The 20,987-nt window shown below is 28.3% G+C and overlaps 2 protein-coding genes and 2 long non-coding RNA genes across 5 annotated transcripts; 1 reads left to right on the top strand and 3 right to left on the bottom strand.

Moving 5' to 3' along the window:
• Window positions 1-4,200: 4,200 nt before the first annotated feature.
• LOC112697876 (uncharacterized) lies at window positions 4,201-5,216 on the bottom strand. 2 transcript variants are annotated; one of them, XM_025751257.2, is made up of 3 exons: window positions 4,951-5,216; window positions 4,678-4,866; window positions 4,201-4,591 (listed from the first exon to the last, which is right to left on the bottom strand). In XM_025751257.2, exons 1-3 carry the CDS (start codon window positions 5,079-5,081, stop codon window positions 4,342-4,344), a joined length of 570 nt encoding a protein of 189 aa, XP_025607042.1. In that variant the 5' UTR covers window positions 5,082-5,216; the 3' UTR covers window positions 4,201-4,341. The 2 variants fall into 2 exon arrangements, with proteins under 2 accessions (XP_025607042.1, XP_025607034.1); XM_025751249.3 differs by having other exon boundaries at window positions 4,678-4,869; window positions 4,951-5,158.
• A 2,541-nt stretch (window positions 5,217-7,757) lies between these two features.
• Window positions 7,758-9,345, bottom strand: LOC112777271 (uncharacterized). Its single transcript, XR_003190368.2, has 3 exons — window positions 9,133-9,345; window positions 8,103-8,171; window positions 7,758-8,016 (listed from the first exon to the last, which is right to left on the bottom strand). It is a non-coding gene; the product is annotated as an uncharacterized lncRNA (long non-coding RNA).
• Window positions 9,346-9,686: 341 nt separating this feature from the next.
• Window positions 9,687-10,488, bottom strand: LOC112697893 (transcription factor bHLH146). The gene has a single exon (XM_025751269.3). The coding sequence runs from the start codon at window positions 10,259-10,261 to the stop codon at window positions 9,779-9,781; it is 483 nt and encodes a 160-aa protein (XP_025607054.1). The 5' UTR covers window positions 10,262-10,488; the 3' UTR covers window positions 9,687-9,778.
• A 3,182-nt stretch (window positions 10,489-13,670) lies between these two features.
• On the top strand, window positions 13,671-20,081 carry LOC140183978 (uncharacterized). Its single transcript, XR_011880577.1, has 2 exons — window positions 13,671-13,923; window positions 19,657-20,081. It is a non-coding gene; the product is annotated as an uncharacterized lncRNA (long non-coding RNA).
• Window positions 20,082-20,987: the final 906 nt, after the last annotated feature.

Here is a 20,987-nt window from a genome sequence, read left to right on the forward strand (position 1 = left end):
AGACCGTTGATTAGATTTAATCCTAACCATCCATTGAGGAGGTGGATGGCTATAAATAGGAGTGAAAGTTAGAGTTATAGGTGTGTGAATCATTTGTAACAAACACTTGAGCAATAAAGTGTTCTTTCCACCAAGTTTCCTTTCTCTTGTGTTCTCTTGTGTTCTTAGCTTTCTTGCTAAGTATTGAGGGTTAGGCTGATTTGGTCTTATCTCAAGAGGTTGAGTAAGTTCGAGTGTCGGCACGGTAGCGTTGGAGTGTGTCCAATGCCGTAACAAAAGGCTAACTTAATGATTGTGAATAATCCCTTTACGGTATAAGTTTTCAAAAAAAAATAATAATAATAAACACAGCCAAGTGAGAGATGTGAGTCATTCCTATTAGTTGGGATGGGATCCTTAACAACATGATTAATGGACAATATAAACTAGCACTGCGTCATATGTTTCCATTATTTTGTTTTATTTTGTGTTATGAAATGAAGATAATGAAATCAATAAGGTTAGTGGATGCCGCTGCTATTGGCATTAATGAGAAATGCGAGGCATAAGAAAAGGTTGTTTCTTGTCTCGTTTAGCATTTTCAAATAATGCTCTTATTAATTTGTACCTCAATGATCCACAAAAGTTGGTGATAATTTAGCATCACATGGATGAATCTGGATTCCGATTTAGAAAAGGGGGAACAACAGACAAAAATCTCAAGTACTGATTGTATTGTTCTTCGCTATGGGGGCAAACAAACAAATTAATTCATTTTATCGTAACAATATTCTGTCCATATCTTTAATTATATACTAAAAATAGACATAAAAAAATTATATACTAAAAACATTTTATATATTCATTCTTACTCATCAAGTGCGATGGTTTTAGGAAGAGGAGGAATGTTTAGGTTAGCCTCCTATTTTATCCGCTAGTAATATATTAAAATAAAATTAAAGATATATAGTCTCTAGATGTATTATTAATTTTTTAATTTTTTACTATGATGTCATGTTAAATTAAATGACTAATTCACATCATTTGAGCACAATTTTTTATTTTTACATTATGTTATAAGATTCTCATTATATTTTTATCTTTTTATAATAATAATTTTTATTGTATTTTTATTTCTTTATAATAATTTATTTTTATATAATGTTAATTTTTTTTAACTTTAATTTTTCATATTCTTTTACACTTTATTTTTATATAGGTTACATTATTATTTTTAATATTAATGTTAATTTTTTTAATAGGTATAAATTTGATTAAAATCTAATTCATTCTCTTCTCCTTTCATACTCATCACTTATTCTTATATTTACTATATATAAATCAATATTCACTCCATACATTTTCTTTATCTCCTCTCACATAATCTCATACCTCTTGCTCTTTCTCCTTCTCCTCTTCTCTTTCTATTTTTACTAACTTTTTGCACAACTGAAATTTGGTTGATGACCATAGTTTTATTTTATTTTTTTTAATTTGCTAAACATATGTATTAAGTGATTGTGTGATTGTATTCATTAATTTTTTTTTGTTTAGTTGTATTCATAAATTATACAGTGTGTCTTTATCGCCTGTATATCACTTTTTTTTTCAACAATTTATATTTTTTTAAATATCATTTAGTTTTAATAATATTGTTAAAAATACAAATTGTCATGATTCATGAAAAATAAAATTAGAAAATTGAAAATCATGTTTAGTTATCTAGATATTAATAATATTCATACTTATATTTTATTTAATAGTTTTATCATTGTACCATAGTATTTAAATATAATCTAAAAAAAATAAAAAATAAAAAATAATTATTGAAAAAATAAAAATAAAAACTAACTATAGAAAATTAGGGAAATAAATTTCACTTGAATATTTTTATTACTTATAGTCTAATTTAAGTATAATTTTATTTTTAATAATTATTAAATTTTGAATCAATTTTTTATTTAAAATTGTCATTTATCATCAGTCGTTATAAAATTTAAATTAATTTTGATATGCTATTAAATAAACTTTTAAATTTTTTAATTAATTAAATTTAATTCATATTATTATTGAATTAAATTATAAAATAACAATTAAAGACAATTATTATCTATATTAAAATGGTATATTTTTTATATATTTTTTAATAATAATATTATCAAATCATATATAAATTGTCAAATTAAATAAATATATTGTACAATATTTTTATATATTAAATTTTAAGTTTAATATTAATTTATATATAATCTAATATATCCCTAAACAATATATTATATTTATACTATATAATCTAATTAATTTAATTCTCTGTACATCGCTCAGATCTTAATCTAGTTAACATAGTTTGTGTGTGCGAGAGAGAGGTGAAATATTACTGAAGATTGCTTGAATAAATAACAAACTATAGACATAGTCACATAGACATAGGTACTGTAATCCGGATAATATAACATAAAATTCTTCACTAGAACTGAAAAGTAAAAAAATAACGACAACTAGAGAGATTAAAAAAGAATTGTTATATGTATGCTAAAAGTTAATTATATGTATTTTTTGTATAGATTTTTATATATTAATCTATATATTTTTTTAGTTAAATAATTAGTTACCATAATAGTTAAACCTGACATAACAGAATAATTAAATTTATTTATAGTAGTATAATAAAAAAAATTTATAAGATATTAAATACATTTTTTTAATATACACATAGCACAATTTAAAAAAAAAAGGAAACATACATAGAAAAAATTTACTCTTTTAGGATTGTTATTGATTGGTGCCTTCCTTTTACTTTGCAAAGACAGACCGAAATGACAATACAGAAGATCTTAACAAACAATATTAAAGAAAAGGGGTTTAGATGACAAGGAAGGGGAAAGTATAGAAAAGAAATAAATGAATGAATAAAAGAAGAAAAGGAGTGGGGAATGAAAAGAGTTTGCTTTATGGTACTAGAAGATAGGATAGGATTGCTTTGATGTTGTTGGTCAAAAAGAGAAATGAGGCTAGAAATGTTGTTACCTGACTTAGATAGTGAAATGTGAGGGGGTAAATAAAACAGAAAATGAATCAAGTGTGAAGGTCCATTATGGTTTGTGGCAAACCAGAATGGTGCCTCAACTAGTCAACTTGTGGCTTCGACCTAAGTGCTGTACGGTCCTGCCCTCCATTACCTCAACTACACACTTCTTCTTCTTGGTCTCCCACTTCAACCTTCCTTTTCCTATCTTCAATATAATATTTTTCTTATATATATACTAAAAGTTTACTACGTTTTGATAATAACAAAAATATTATTCGTATACAAAAATCAATTACTATTTATATATAAATATATGCGTGGTTTAATTTATTTTCAATATGTATTTTATAATGATGGCAAACTTTAGTGAAGGGCTAATCCGTCGCGGATCTGAGCTCCATTTAAGGGTGACGAGTGAGCTGACCACTCGATCAACCCAAGTTAGTTAAAGTCGGTTTTATTTTAAATTATCATAAAGTTATATAATAATTTTGCATCTTTTTTTGTAACCCGCGGGTATGGTCGAGTATCCGCGGGTTGAGAACGGATAGAATTAGAATTGAGATATTCTCATCCCGCGGGTAGAGTTAGGATTGGCTTCAAACCCTACCCATTGCCACCCCTAATAGCATAGTTGTAAAAAATATTAGATACTTTTATTAGGTAACTACTATATTTTTCAAAGTAAATAGTCCTCTCTCCCTTTTTTTTTCCATTAAAAAAAATAGTGTTTTGTAAAGCAAGGGTATAAGGAAATATGGGCCTCGTTAAAGAAGTCCAACCAAAAATATGAACAAAAACCATCACTATTACAAAGTGTTGTCTCAGTTCCGATACAATAATACTCTTTTAATATTGAGCCTACTATGCAATCTTAGAATTCATTCCTTTGTTACATTTTATCACTCTCGTTTATAATTGCCATACATTTTGATTCTTTATGTAAATAATTAAATATAATAATTATGTTAACACGTATTATAATGTCTAATTATTTAACGATAACTATTCCCATAAGCACATGTAAAAGGCAATCATAAAGAAGAGTCATCAACAAGTTAAAAAGGATGTGGATTATGCATTGCAATCTCACATGTTTTCTTCATTACTTTTATGTTCTATCTAAACGAAAATTTCTTAGGTACATCATATATAACCAATAATGATGCAGATTAAAGAGTACAAACAAAAAATATGAAGAAGCACAAGATTGCTTTTCTGTTTCATGTATAAAAATTACATCAAGTTATGGTCACTATATAAGTATATATACCACTCCACAAATAAAACCTCCATTTCATAATTCATAAAAATCTGAAAATCTGAAACCCTAGCTAATAGTCATCATCATCGTCTTCATTTCTGGTTCCAAAAAATCTCCTGAAAACTGCAGCAGCGGCACCAATCAACATAAACAAAAGTATTGTATCAAATCCACCTCCGATGCCTACGGCAACCGATGGACCTGGCGCAAAGAAAGAAAACGGAGACCATCCCCATCCACCATAGAACGGAATCCCGTAACCGTAACCGTAACCGCCCACTAGGGGAGGCGCCACCGGAGGATTCACATAGATATTCGTCCTGTCAATTCATATAATAATAATAATATTAAGAATTTGAAGCTTGATCTTAAGAACAGAATAGGAGAAGGATTGAATGAAGTTAACCTAGAATTTCTGTTGTTGATTCTTGGTGCGGAACGAGGAGCAGCAGACTTGAAGGCCTGACCACCGATTCTGCCACCAGTCTTGGCGGCTGAAGCATCGTTGACATTAACGGCGCCGAATGTTAAGATCCCGGCAGTGAGGGCAACCATTGCTAACTTTGCTAACTTATTATTCTCATTATTATTCTTCCTGCTTTTTTCAATAGCACAGTCAAATCCACATCAATAACTGAATTAACCGAAACAATAAATAAATAAATAAATAAATAAATACCTTGGAGTTGGAGGAGGGATTTGAAGAGATTTGGGAGTAAGAGTCCTGAAGGTAGAATTAGTATTAGTAGCTGGCTTGGTGAAGTTGAGAGGTAACGGAGTCAGGAAGCTTTGCTGCAATATGCTGCACATTTCTGCACACTCTTTCTTTCTTGTGTTTCCCTTTTTCTTTCTTTCTTTCTAGTTTCTACCATCTTCGCCCTGTTTAGTTTGTGGATATCAACTTACTTCCTCATCTACTTTCTGGTTCTCGTTTCTCCACGCGGCACACTTCCCCGCTGCTGACATGGCATCATTGAAGCCCAATTCTGGCCCATTCTTAAATGGGCCTGCACATTAGGTACCTCATTTTATAGCAAAACGAAGCCTTGATACGCGCCCAAAAAAACAGAAAGTAAATTCACATATAGCTGTGACTTCAAAATATTAAATTATATATATTTGTAATACATATAAATTAATTTTGATGGTTAGTAATTTTAAATTTTTATTAAGAACTAATTCACTGTCAAATTAAAATTTATTTAAAAATTTGTTATTAATATATAAGACGAAAATACGAATCCTCCGATATTTAGTTTAAGTGGATCATTTGACATCTTGACAGATCTAAGTTGATTTATATTGAATTTATTTATTTGAATAAATATAGGTTTTATATCAAAGTCAAACAAAGTTTGTTTTTATATATATAAAATAGATTACGCACATATCTCAATGAATTTAGTAAACTCTCCTAAATTTTCGTTTATTTTTAAAACAGAAAAGCTTTACATACAAGCCATTAGGGCTTGTATGCTTTACAAGTTCATTAAGCAATAAACCCACAAAACGCGCTGCATGCCCTACGTCCAATACACGCGCTATATAAAGATCCCGCGTATATGTAACTACCAAATTTAAAAGATTTGTTTCCTTCTTCGTTCTCTTTATCGTTCTTCTTCTTCTCGTTCTTCTTCTTCTTCTCATTCTTCTCTCCTTATTTCTAGATTTGTTTTCTTCTTCGTTTTTCTTCTCGTTCTTCTTCTTCTCGTTCTTCTTCTTCTTGTTCTTCTCTCTTTCTAACTCTAGCTTCATTTTCTATCGATTTTTGTTTACTGAAATCAAAGTTTGGATTCGTTTTGAAGATAATAGATGATTCAACCTCAGATTCTCAGCTGAATCAGGGGGAAGTGGATTATGAATTTGAATCTAACGAAGTTCCTGAAGTTTGATTTACATACGTTTACTCTGAATTTTGTTACAGTAATTTGTATAGCATTGTGTAGTTGAATAATTCGTGAACATTGACTGTGAGACTAACGCGTCAACATAAATCTGTGGATTGAATGTAATGTATTTGATTGATTATCTGGAATTTATAGCAGACGCTCGGGTGTAGATCAGAGCTTTCTTTGGGTGTATTTGTTTCGGTAGTGTGAGTGTATTTACATTTATGGCTTTTTCTATTATTTTAGTTGAGTTATTGTCGTTCGGGTGTATTATATGAGACATGATTGTGTGTGTTTTTAGTTTTCGTCATGGTGTATTCTGCAGCCTGTGTATTTATAGCTTATGGCTTTTATTGTCATTTTGGTTGAGTTGGTGCCGTTCGGGTGTATTATATTACCAATGATTGGGTGTATTTATAGTTTTTGACATGGTGTATTCTGCATCCTCTCTCTGTTGTTGATGACCAGTTTATTCCGAAGGTTGGAAGGACCTTTACCACCCTTGAAGATGCTAGAAAATTTTACAGAAACTAGTATTTCGAAAATGTTATTTCATTTGACACCACATACAATACAAACGGGTAATAAACTGTCCCTTTTTATGATTCTAAATTAATGTGTTTTATGAATCTGCCACAGAGGTGTATATTGGGTGTTTTTGGGTGTATACAAAGCATTTGTTGGGTGTACATAATGATTTTCCATTCTGCACTATAGTAATTTATTTCAGGTATAATTTGGTTTGTGGTTCTTTTGTCGGGGTGAATCACCACGGTCAGTCAACACTTCTCGGATGCTCTTTGATGAAAAACAAAGAAATTGAATCATTCAAATGGTTATTTCAATGTTGGCTTCGTTGCATGGGAGGAAATGTTCTGAAAGGGTTTTTCCCCGATCAATGCGCATCAATGAAAAGGGCTTTAGAGGCCTGTATGCCAACAACAATTCACCGTTGGTGTATTTGGCACATCATAAAGAAGATTCCAAGCAAATTAAACGGGTACAAGGGACATGCAGAAATTGAACAAGAAATGAGTGAAGTTGTTTGGAACTCTCATAGTAAAGACTCATTTGATAGGAATTGGAATGAATTTCTGCTGAATTTTGGTCTTGTGGACAACAAGTAGCTTTCAGGTAATGTTTGTTTAAAATCTGCAGCAGAAGTGTAAATTTAATTTTCTTCGGGTGTATTTATAGTTTGTGTTTGGGTGTATTCTGCAGATCTCTATGAAGACCGTCATATATGGGTTCCAATCTATTTGGATCACCACTTCTGGACAGGGATGAGAAGCACGCAAAGGATCTCTATGTTATAAAATACTGTTTATTTTTTTTACAATGGTTAAGGGTTTTGGGTATTAGGGTTTAGAATTTTATGGTTTACGGGGTACGGGTTAGGGTTTAGGTTTTAAGTGTTTTGTGTTTAGGGTTTTAGGGATAAAGCATCAGGGGGATAGATTTTTTGGTGTATATTCAACGTTCTTTGGGTGTAAAAAATGGCAAGTTATGGATGTATATTTAGTTTGATTTTTTCCTTTATATTATAGTACCTGTAATTCATACATTTTGAATACAACAGAGAGATTTTAATTATTGAAAGAAATTTTACAATAAACAGAACTATAATTGAAAAATTTTTACAGCATGTGTTCAATTTGTTACAGGACTATATAACATTTACATTAAACAGTGTCAATATCCTCAAAATCTATCTGACAATATGGACTCAATAAAAACGAGGATGGCGTGGACAGTCTTATTGCATTACTTTTCCTAATGGTTTCAGCTTTGTCTAGATTCATGTCATGGAATAGAATCCTGGAAGCATATTCCACTTTAAAGTGGTCCACCTCATCCTACAGTTAAAAAGAATATTCTGTTTAATCAACCATGTTAATTGAGAAATGTAATACAGAGTTATTTACTTTTTAAACACATTTACCTAGTTGACATTTATTTCATCTAAGCACACTTGCATTTCTTCCAACTTGGTTTCTGGCTGCCATATTTTCTGAAATAAAAAATACACTCATATATATCAGCAGGATACACCCAAGGATATAAATAAGATACACCCATAGATATGAGTCAGATACACCCATAGATATCAGTCAGATATCACTCAAACATGCATTAATATACAAGGGCAAGCAACATTACAAGTTTAGGCAATATACACCCATGGACAATCAAATATTAGAACAGTGAAACTGTTGAATATATATTACAGTATATCAGTTCAGAAAAATACACCCATAGATATGAGTCAGATACACACATAGATATCAGTTAGATATCACTCAAACATGCATTAATATACAAGGGCAAGCAACATTACAAGGTCAAGTAATATACACCCATGGACAATCAAATATTAGAACAGTGCAACTGTTGAATATATATTACAGTATATTAGTTCAGAAAAATACACCCATAGATATCAGCAAGATACACCCAAGGATATAAATAAGATACACCCATAGATATGAGTCAGATACACCCATAGATATCAGTCAGATATCACTCAAACAAGCATTAATATACAAGGACAAGCAACATTACAAGGTCAAGTAATATACACCCATGGACAATCAAATATTAGAACAGTGCAACTGTTGAATATATTACAGTATATCAGTTCAGAAATATACACCCAACAAAGTATGTGATATACACCCAACAAGTTACTCCATATACACCCAGCAAATTACGCATTATATTCCAAACAATCAATTACCAGAAGAACTAGAAAAACAACTACAGTAATACCCAGAACAACTAAGAAGAACACTATAACCTAGAACCAAGAATAACAGTAAAACGTAGAACAAGTAGAATATTAAAAACTGTAAAATGAGACTTAGAACAAGATCAGTAAAACCTAGAAGAATGTAGAAGAACAGTAAAACCTAGTTATTCGTTTTCGAAATCTGAAAAATATAGAATATGAGTGAAATAATAACATAACGTACCTTGAGTATTATAACTTCGTTTTTTCTTGAGATTCTTGATCGAGAGTTCTACGTTGTGTTGATGAAGAGTTCTGATCTTCGCGACAAGTGTTATCTCTGCAGTTTGGAATGTTGCTCGAAAATGAACGGTTTGTATTTTCTTTGAACGGGTTGGAGAAGTGGAAGAGTGCGCCATTAAGGAGCGCTATTTGCGAAGAGAAACCGTTTGAGTGGGACGCGTGTAATTTACGCTCCATTCAAAGTGAGATGAGTGTGCGTGTGAATGATGTGTGAGTTGGAAACTTGTAAAACTTGTAGGGCCTTTTTGCTTGTATGTGTAGCAGACCCGTTTCTAAAATCATAAGACGAGCTTCTCTAAATTTTAAGTAATAATATATTAATATTTTTTATTTTTATTTCTGTTTTCATAAGCATCGATTATATTGTATGTAAAATAATATATGTCAATATACATAAATAAATACGTTAACTAATTTGGCAAATGATTAAGAAGAATCATTACAGTAATTTGTTAAAAGAATCTAAATTAATTAGTTCTATGCGGCAAAACCATAGAAAATAAATATATATCTTGAATTCAATTTGAACATAAAGAAGAAGGAACAAGTAGAAATTAATTAACAAATAAATGAAGAAGCAGTTGAGACTATGAGAGAGAAAGCAGGCATTGAAGAACATTGACCTGCATCTCCAAACAGCTTATATAACTCTCTAATTCTGTAACCATTTCTTCATCAACAATCTCTTCTCCTCCTGGTATCAGCTTTCTCAGGCTACTCAACTCACTCTTCATCTTCTCATCTTCATCTGATGATGTCTTTAAACTAGGGTTTGAAGAAGCCTTTTCAGTAGTGATGGTAGGTGCTTCGTCTTCATCTCTTTGAAGAAGCTTGAGTTTCAGACCATGGCTCCATGCAAAACCTTCAGCTGAGAAGGCCATAGCCATGTCCACTTCATACTTAACATTCTTGAAATCAGAGGAAGTGGTGGTGGTGTTCTGGTTCTTGATCTTGGTCAACGCTGGAATAAGATAGTTGACATAGTTTCTGGTGAATGCAGATTGTGCTACTTTCTTTGCTTCCACAGAATAAACACGTCTGCGTTTATTACCTCCTGCATTTCCCTCCATTACCGTTAATTAATTAATTAATTAATTAATTAATTAATTTTAATCCTGTTCTATTATCTGTTATAATAATGCTGCACTCATGAGATTGAGTGTAGCGAAAATTAAAGAAAGGATTAAAGAAGAGGAAGAAGAAACAGCGTAAAGGATTCTTGTTGGTTGCAGTGGAACGACATCGACATGTGTTATATATATATATATGTATATATATAAAATATAAATATTAAAATAAGGCTAAAAGAACAAAGCGAAGCAATGTGCAAATAAATAAAGAAGATAAAAAGAAAAGGACAAAGCAAAGTAATAATAATATAGAAGGATGTTACAGAACTAAAAGTAATAAATTTGTTGATTTTTTAATATTATAATAATAATAGAAACTAGAACATTCAGTGATTATATATATATGAATATTTTTTAATAAAAATAATAATTAAAAATTATTAAATAATAATTTAATTTAATATATTAAATTATTTAAAATTTTTATTATATCTTTAAGTAAAGACAATTTCATATCAATCGAGTATATATATATATAAAGTTGAACAGAGGAGAAAAATGAATGAAAGAAAGAAGCCATGTTTTTTAATATAAGAAATGTTAAAATATTATTAAAATTTATTATTTTTTATTTTTAATTTTAAAAATATAAAATAAAATATGTTGTTAAATTACTAAATTAAAAAAATTAAATTAATAATTAAAACTAATAACCAAAATTAAAATAATAAATCTTGAAGCCCCTCTAACATTTCTTGTCAAACATACAACAAGTGAGTGCTGCACGAGGTTATTCAATTCAAGTTATAATTAATTAAGGCAACAAGCTAATATATGAATATATTCCGTCTAAAGATAATAGGTAGAGATGTGAGAAATGAAGAAATATCTTTTTCTATTGGATGTAGCGTATAATATCCGTTAATGATGAGTGAGTGAGCAGTGAGAAAGGCAAAAGAAAAAAAGCACATGGAGTCACATGGCAGCTTTGCTTTTTCATAACTGCCCACAAAACAGAACGGACTTTCAGCATGTGCACTACACTACAAACACACAACACTCACTCACTATGCATAAAATAAATGCTCCTCACATGACTCACTCTTCCTTCCTTCCCCTCATTTCAAATCAACCAGCTCATCCCTCTCTTTAAAGTTCTTTTACTTTCCATTATTCTCTTTATCTTATCCGTTTCTTTGCCTCATATCATTACTCTTTCTTCCCTTTACCCGTTTACAAAAATATTTATGTTACTAGTGTTTTCAATGGACAATCCTCACCAAATCAACCAACAATATATACATTTATTATATGTTACAAAATGTATATGGGACCAGCTACTAATTTGTCATAAAAATTGAAGATAAATATACATTTGGGTGAGACACAAAATCCAACATATCATTTGTCTGCATTCTTGTGAGATGATGATTACAAACTAAAGCAATGATGAAAAATCTTGGAGCGGTGTAAACAAAGTCAAAATCTTGTCTTCATTGAGAAAAGCGAAAACAAAACGTTTCATCATCATAATCAGGTAACTAACTTGATAGTAAGAAGAAGAATAAGAATATATATAATAATACTTAAGCTAATCAAGAAGCTAAGAAAAAGTGTGAGCTGTGGGATTAGATTATTAGAATTTAGAAGTCTTCCGATTCTTTAATTTTAGAGGACCAATCCCGTACCACTTAATGCCAACCACGTTTTCAACATTTATAAGATAGAGTACTTACTTATTATAAATCTCACAATTAAAGCATATTTTTATTTCTTGAGATATTTATTATTAGAAAAAATTCTCTGTGTTGCAAAAATATTAATATTTTAATAATTTAAAAAAGATAAATTCTATTATACCCTCTCTAAAATAAAAAGTAAATTATTTCTTGTGATATATATATATATATATATATATATATATATATATATATATATATATATATATATTAAAAGTGATTCACTAGATGAGTTTTATAAAGTGGAAGAGATCTTTACAAATATAATTGATGCACTTGAAGGTAGAAAAGAGTTTGGCTCTCCTATGATCCGTAATAATAGAAGTCATAAAGACATTTGGAAATATTATTTAGATCTTCAAGTCATAAACACAGTTAAAGACATTGTTGTTAATAATATCAAATACAAGTTTCAAGATGGTAAATTCGGATCTCATGATGAGGTTAAAGACATTGTTGTCGATGAGGTGGAGATCAAGTCGAATTCAATTGCAGACAATAGGATTTGCAAGATGAGGTGACAAATATGCACAAGAATTTAATCACTTTTAGGGGACAAAAGGGGATGGAGGAGGCGTAGTGGGTGTAAGTTGAAGTTGGGAAGGAGTTGCGTCAATGTAGCAAAAATTTTCCGTACTTCGATAATACAAATGTTGTCACGCTTATAACGAGGTGAATACATACTTGCACTTTGTTGATAGGTTTATGAGTTTATCGCAAAGAAATTTCTCCAGTGGTGACAGCTACCACCACCACCACCACCATAAACTGGTGATACTAAACTAAATTTAAATAATCACAAGAGAGAAAAAGAAAAGTAAAAAATATTTACCTAATTGTTATGATTAATATTTAACTTAATTGTAATTATAAACACTGTATATATCGTAAGGAGTAATTTATTCTTTATTTTAGAGAGGATACTGTAGTATTCACTTTTAAAAAATATTAAATAGCTATCAAAATTTATATTTTTTATTATTAATTAGTCATTAATATTTAAAAATATAAAATAAAATATGTTAAATTACTATACTGAAAAAATTGATGCTCTTAATATTTTTCTATTCGTTGTACATATGATAAGCTTCTTTTATATATTATTATTGAACACAGTTCACATAGATTAGGGTACTCTCTAGCAGGTAGCTTGTGACTCTCATGGTTTGTAGTAATAATATTCAGATTTGTATACTATAATGAAAAATCTATTTGATCACATAGAATAGACATACATTATGATTGTACATTTACTTTTTGTTTGTTCTCGCAGTACGTAGTCTGTAATAATTCATTAATTTGCACAGGATAGGGTCTCTTATTATACAGAAATAGCCATGCATGTCAATATTGAAGGGCAAGCGTGCAATTATCATTGTCAGGTGTCGTCGATATTAATTGAATCTTGGACTTGGAGTATATATTATGTATGGATCGGAATGAATAGTGTTAAAGAATACCAACAATGACTATTATTTTGAGAAAAATAGTTACAGGATACGATTGGATTTTGAGGGGCACCACATGGGGATTTTGGATTTTGTAGTTTAGCTTAATTTGTTGGTGGTGTGACGTGTAACAGTGCCATGCATGACGTGGAAGCTACACATACACACATATAAGTCGCACCAATATTAGTATATTACCCTAAAAATATCATCATTTCAATTTTCAATATTTTGTGTATTTATTTTTAGAAAATAAAAAAATGCTTAAAGAAAAACGATAGGCATTCATTGTTCCACACTTCCACGGCCTTCATTATTTCTGCATCACAATTCAGATAGCTGTCCGTACGGATTCCAACTCTTTTCATTTTTGATATTTGATTTTTGGTGGATGACATTTGAGAACGACAATCCCCAGGTTATGCTTTGTCACACTAGCTGATGCTCATGCGATGATGAGAGGCCACAAAACCAGGTTTATTAATATGTTTTGCTATGCTTACTTTTGATTTGGTATGTAATCAATGATTTCACATGAACCTAATTATTTATATTCATGTGATTATAATTAAGGAGTCACTTAAATAAAGACACTTAAAATATTTTTTTAAATGTTTTTTAATAATTAAAATTTATTGCATATAATCGATTAAATCGTATTATTTTTGTCAAAATTAGACTAGACAAATTGATTTGACCGAAAAAATAGTGAATCAAATCTTGAACTGATCTAAATTAATATTATATTTTATAGAAAATAACTATAATATTCTATTATAAAAAATGACTAAAATACTTCTATTATATATATTAATTTTGAGAATCCTAAATTTTAGTTCTTTATTTTTCTATCGTAGGGATTAGGATTTAGAATTTTTAAAATTAATATATATATATATATATATATATATAAAATAAGAGTATTTTAATCATTCTTTATAATAAAGATATTGTAGTCATTTTTTATAAAAATAATAATATTAATTTAGACTAATTCAATATTTGATTCACCATTTTTTCGATTAAATCAATTTGTCTAGCCTAATTTTGACAAAAATAATATGATTTAATCGATTATATATATTAAATTTTAATTATTGAAAAATATTTTTAAAAAAAGACGTTTTAGACATCTTTATATGAGTAATTTCCTTATAATTATATATGCATGTTGTGTATTTTGGGTGAGAAATATTGAATAATCATTAAAATTTATTATTTTTATCATTAATTAATTATTAATATTTAAAATTATAAGATAATATATGTTATTTAATTATTAAACAAAAAAATTAGATTGTATTAATAGTTAACTAATAACAAAAAAAATAATAAATTCTGCTAGATTTTAACATTTCTCATTTTGTGTTGCATCACGAAAACATGCTTGATTGCTTGCTTGTCAAAAGTCAAAACTATAGTCAAAATTGTTCATAAATCATAAATGATATCACATGCTGAGTTTGATTTTTGGCATTTTGCTCATAGGTAAAGTTCAACCAAAAGGTTGAATCTTATTTTTCTCTAATAACATTGAGGAGGAATTATATTGATGTATTTTTTTAAATTTAAAAGATTAAATTATAACAATTAAAAAAAATTAGAGATTAAATTAATATAATTTGTTAATTTCAAAAATTAAAATAGAATTTAACTCATTCAGTTCAACAAATAAGTGGGTGTTTTTTTTAATTAATTAAAAAATATTATTTATATATAAAATATTTTTAATATACCTATATAAAAATATAGTTGTTTTTATAATTAATTGTTAAATATTTATTAGTTGTTAAGAAAATATTGACATGAACTTAGCCATTATTTTTTATTTTAATAACAATTATGATCAATATTTTTGCACAAATATTTACTATAACTATAATTAATTTATTTATAACTCTATTTTTTACTTGAAATGAAATGTATAATAGAAAATGTATAATATTATATGTCAATTATTTTTTTTAATGAAGTTAGTATAATATTATATTATCGATAAATTTTTATTAATTTTGTAACATAAAATTTATTATAAATTTGACATATTACTATTACAGTTTTATATATATATATATATATATATTATTTTTTTAGGTTTTTTTATAGTTTAATAATATTATAAATTTTAAAATATTTTATTTATATTTTATTTTAAATTGTTTATTATATAACGACAATAATAATGTTATACTAAACTCAAAAAATTATATTATTTTTAATTTAACTTGCCAAAATTAAAATGTAAACCCATATATTGCATGAATTTAACACTAATAATTAAAAAAAAGTATTGTAAATGGTAACCTGTGAATTTGCCTGGGCTAGATATCCTAGACTAGTTGACTCGTGCTGATTATCATTGATTTACTTTTAGCTCCAATCGCGTAAAGAAATTTTCAATGTCACTAAAAAATTAAAAATTAAAAATCATTGAATAGTTGAGATTTTTATCCAAAAATTAAAAAAAAAACAATAAATCCTTTGTTCCTTCTCAAATCCTCAAATGCTATAAGACCAACCCAGTACGTTCTGACAAGTGACAACCCAGTTGTTTATGTGTTTCTGGAGCACTCCATTTTTCTCCCTTTTATATTCTAAATAATTTGTATGGACAACACCAACAACATAGTTGAATTTGTCTGTCCAACGGTTACCATGATGGTACCAATTTAAATGTTCTAGTTCTTCCAAGATAGCAATTTCTGCGTCCCTGAATGATATAAATTGAGAAGTATCTCTACCAAAGAATTCATGTGTAACCGAATCACAACGTAGTCATCGTTATGAACAACAGAGGCACCACTGTTGCATTGGATAGCGCCGTTCCCTTCAAGAACCAGCGATGGAGCACCTGTATCAATCCCTTCTGCGCCGGGTCTGTTCTTCGGTTTTTGAACCCGACCCTCCGCTAATCCATCCTCCCAACCAGCAGACAGTTTTTTTTTTTTTTGAGACCAACCCACCGCAGCCTGCTTATTCTCTCTTAAGAATTGGGTGTTTTTGAAATAGGCCCAATAAAGATCTCTTGTTTTTATTGTTCCGCACTTCTATGATGAGCCTTGTATCATAAAAAATCTTATATTTAATTCTCCTTTATTCAAAGGGAGATTTTATGGTGCTAACAGAAAAATAACAAAAAAAATCAACATAACATATTGTTTTTATGTATCCATTGTTGAGGATTGGAGGTTAATTTTTTTTAAAATGAAAAAAATATTAAATTAAAGTAATTATTTATTAAATCATTCTAATAAATTCATTATATTAATCTAATTTTTAATACATTTTAAATTTATTTAAACAATAGTTTATTATAATAATAAAAATTTTGAGAATTTTTTTTAAATAAATAAATTAAATATTTTATTTATCAAAATATATTATTGGTAAGAATATTTATTAATTTATGTAATATTACTTATTCTATTTATAATAAAAAATATATATACATATATTTTGTTTAAACTATAAACAAGATAAATAAAATAATATAAATAAAATATTAAAAAAAGTCTATTAATGTCTGAAATAATAATAATAAATACAAAATTAATTAAAATAATAAATATTTGATATTTTTTATTAAAGAATTATTAAAACATAAAATTTAGATGAGTTATATAAATTAATTTTATTTTTTAAAATGATTTAAAATAAACTATAAACACTATCTTTTTAGTTATTCAATAGTCTATCATAAAAACTAAATAGATATATACAAGTATTTCATTCACACTTTAAATAAAATTGACTAAAAAAATTTTAATACGTATTTAGTTTACATCCTAAGTACTAAAAAAAATATAAATATACGAAAAATTAATACTTTGCTCAAAGTTATTGATCTTGCATAAACAGAGGTTTATAGAAAATTAATTTTGTTCATGATGGTCCCACGGATGTAGCCAACGTTTGTAAACAGAGGTTTATAGAAAATTAATTTTGTAAAATTAATTTTAATTAAAAATGAGTTGGTAACTTGATATTAAGGTGGTTTATGTTTAGTAATTTTAATTCAAAATAAGTTATAATAAACTAAATATTATTTAAATTATATTATTTAAAATCACTTTTAGATAAAAATTTATAAAAAATAACATAAATTTAAATAATTATTTTATATTATCCTATAATTTTATTTTAAATATTTAAATAAATTAATATTTTTTTAGGACTTTTAGTATTTTTTAATACTCTAATAGAATTAACAGAATTTTAATACAAAACAAAAAAAATATTTCATACAAAAAACTAACAATAACAATAAAATAAATACTAAAAAAATAATAATAATAATAACAGTATTTAATAATATTTTTTTGTACTTTCTGTACTCTTTTAGTACCCTTTAATTTAATTTTTTTATTTTAAAATAAATATGCTTCCAATTTTGTTACTAATACATAATACATAAGGACAATATACTATGATAATTTTTTCAAAAAGCACGGTAGAATTTCATTCCTAGCACCATAGTGGTTTTTTGTTAAACTTGTACTATTTGTATTCGTATTTCCTATTCAGACATTTGCGTGTTTCAATTTTTTTCTTTTTAAAAGGAAAAAGTATTTTTAAGGATGGGATGAATTCCTAAAATTCACGTCATGAATTGTGTTTTCACAAAATCAGCAGCAACCAAATATCTTTCACCACATAGAATTTCACTTCCTGAAGTAAAAGGATCATACAATTTCATTTCCTAAAAGTAAGAAAGAGTTTCACTTCTTATGTTACTGATTTTCTAAAACACTAATTCTTTGTGAATTATGATCTCAGAAATTAGCTCATTATTTTTTAGGGTTTTTTCCTAAAACTCTTCTCAAGGGCATTTTATATTTAATTATACTATATTTATTTATTATTTTCCATTACAACAAAAAACTGTAATATAATATTTTTTAATATTTTCAATATTTTTTACTAATATTTATTAATTTTTAATATTCTCAATATTCTTTTTAATAACAATAACAATATTCTTTTTTATAATATTTTTTTAATATTCTCAATATTTTTAGTACTCTTTTATCAGAAAAAAAATTTTTAGTACTCTTTATTTTTTTTATTTTAAAATAAATATGCTTCCAATTTTGTTACTAATACATACTGACAATATATGATGATGATTTTTTTGAAAAGTAGCATAGAGTTTCACTTCCTAGGATGTTACTATTTTTTCGGAGTACTAATTATTTACGTTATAATGGAAGAAGTACTTGAAGCTGGTGCACTTGCTAGAGAATGTGCTTACAAAATTGAAACTCTAGACACTTATCTTAACTCCTGAAATTTAAGTAACAATAAATTGTTATTTTTCTTTTTAAAATTTTAATAGCAAAAATGCTAGAAGCTAAAGGAATGTATGGAATTAAAGTGTAAATTTGAAAAACCATGCAAAATAATGAGTTCAGAATCAAGTAAGGCACTGAACAACCATGAAAACAATGGCGGCTCCTTTCGCCTGCTGATGGTCCTGCTGATGATCCTGCTGATCCACCTGCTGATGATCCATTGGATGGTGCTGATGGTCCTGTTGATGATCCATTTGACTTTGCTGATGGTCCTGCTGATGATCCTGTTGATGATCTAGCGAATGACAGCTCTTTTGAGAATTCGGCTGATGGTATTGACGCCAAGTTAGGATGGGAGCAGTTCTGATGGTGATATACGTAGCACCATTGCATCAATACTAGAAGAAATCACCGCATGTGCTCTACCGTGGCATCATAACCCCTCTTGTGGTGGACATTACTGCCGCTGCTACTATTACTAATAATAATAATAATAATAATAATAATAATAATAATAATAATAATAAAAAGGTTGAAATAATAAGTTGAAAATATTGATATAAAATTTATTTCAATTACCAAAATGTCGATCTAGCATAGTGTCATAACATGGTGGAGTACATCAGGAATACATAAGGAGTACATTTTTTTCACATGAAAATTTTTTTCATTGACTTTAAATACTTTAAAATTTTGATTAATATATGAGTTTATTTATGTTTTTGAGTTTATTGCTAAATTTTATTAGCGAATCACATAAATTATAAGTATACTATGTGTTTACACATGTACTGCACTATCAAGAATAAATAAAGATCTTGAACTTTTGTTACAAATGGCTGACTATGAATTCTTATAGGACTACATACTTGTATTTATTGAATTCAATTCTAGGATAAACACTTATTATCTTGCAGGTTGCTCCACTTGTTCCAATTCAACCTACAAAGCCAAAGAAGTTATCCCAAAGAGAAGATCTCCTCAACGCTCAACTGCTGTAAATCTGGACCCAATGCAGGGAGCAAATTCTAGGATAGCAATAAGATTGGCAGGGGTCATGAGGTTTGTCCCTACGCCAAGCTTTATACCTTTAGGAAGAAGTGATGAGAAGCTTTCTATTTTGTAGTATTTAATTATGTTAAACTTGGGTTCATCTTGATGATTGTATTTTTGGATTAGTTTATGTACAAGTCAAAAATAGTAAAATTGATATAGAGTGTTTAAGTCTAGATTTGAATAAGTCGTTTTATTTTGATGATTTTAATATTTTGTATGAAAATAAAACTTGTCTATTAGTTACTATAATCATTTATCTTAAATTAAGTGTTATTTTTAATTGCAACTTGATATGTGTACGTTGAAAAATGTGATGATATTTAACATCACCATGTTAGTCAAGTTGAAATTGAAACTTGCATATTAGTTATTATAATAATTTATGTTCAATTAGGTGCTATTTTTTTACTGTAATTTCATACCACTATATTGCAAAAAATTGATAATATTCAACATTACTATATTAGCCAACATGAAAATAAAACTGGTAAAAAGTGATATTTAACATATCTATTGCATTCAAGTCAATTTCAACTGTACAATCAGGAATAATTTCACATGATTTATTTTTCTTCAATTAAACCGTAATTAATACACAAAACCACAATCGAAAACACAAACAAACTTAAAACACAGTTCCATATTTTTAAAATCCTAACATCAGCTTCCAAATTCCTAATTGTCCGGCTTAAATTCATTTTCCAATGGCCAACATCTCTTGCAGAATCAACTCTCCCAACAATGGCTTCATCCTCATCATCTGCCTATACGAAAGTCCGCACCATCTCTTTTTTGCAATCTGCAACGATACTAGGAAAAAAAATTAACATAAAAAATAATTAATAAGAAAGTTCCAATAAACTCCCAGGATTCAACAATTCACATTGTAGTTTGGGCAACCAAAAAAGGTCGTTCAGGATTTGCGTCTATACTAGACCAACGAAAAACAGAGCGCATCCCGCATCCACATCATTAAGGAACCTTCCCTGCTCTAATGCGATTGGTGGTCCCCGCCCACGTTTCATGTGAACGTGACCTACTTGAGCTCCCTGAACCTTGATTACTGCTCCCAATCATCCCTCATCCCTATGAAGACGATGATGAATTATCAGTTTAGGAGTTTTGGGTCATTGTCTAGGGATTTATTTCAATCGTAGGGGCTAGATTGAGATATAAAATTCTATCTCCAAGT

Source organism: Arachis hypogaea, chromosome 1 (genome assembly GCF_003086295.3).
Source record: "Arachis hypogaea cultivar Tifrunner chromosome 1, arahy.Tifrunner.gnm2.J5K5, whole genome shotgun sequence".
Taxonomy (NCBI): domain Eukaryota; kingdom Viridiplantae; phylum Streptophyta; class Magnoliopsida; order Fabales; family Fabaceae; genus Arachis; species Arachis hypogaea.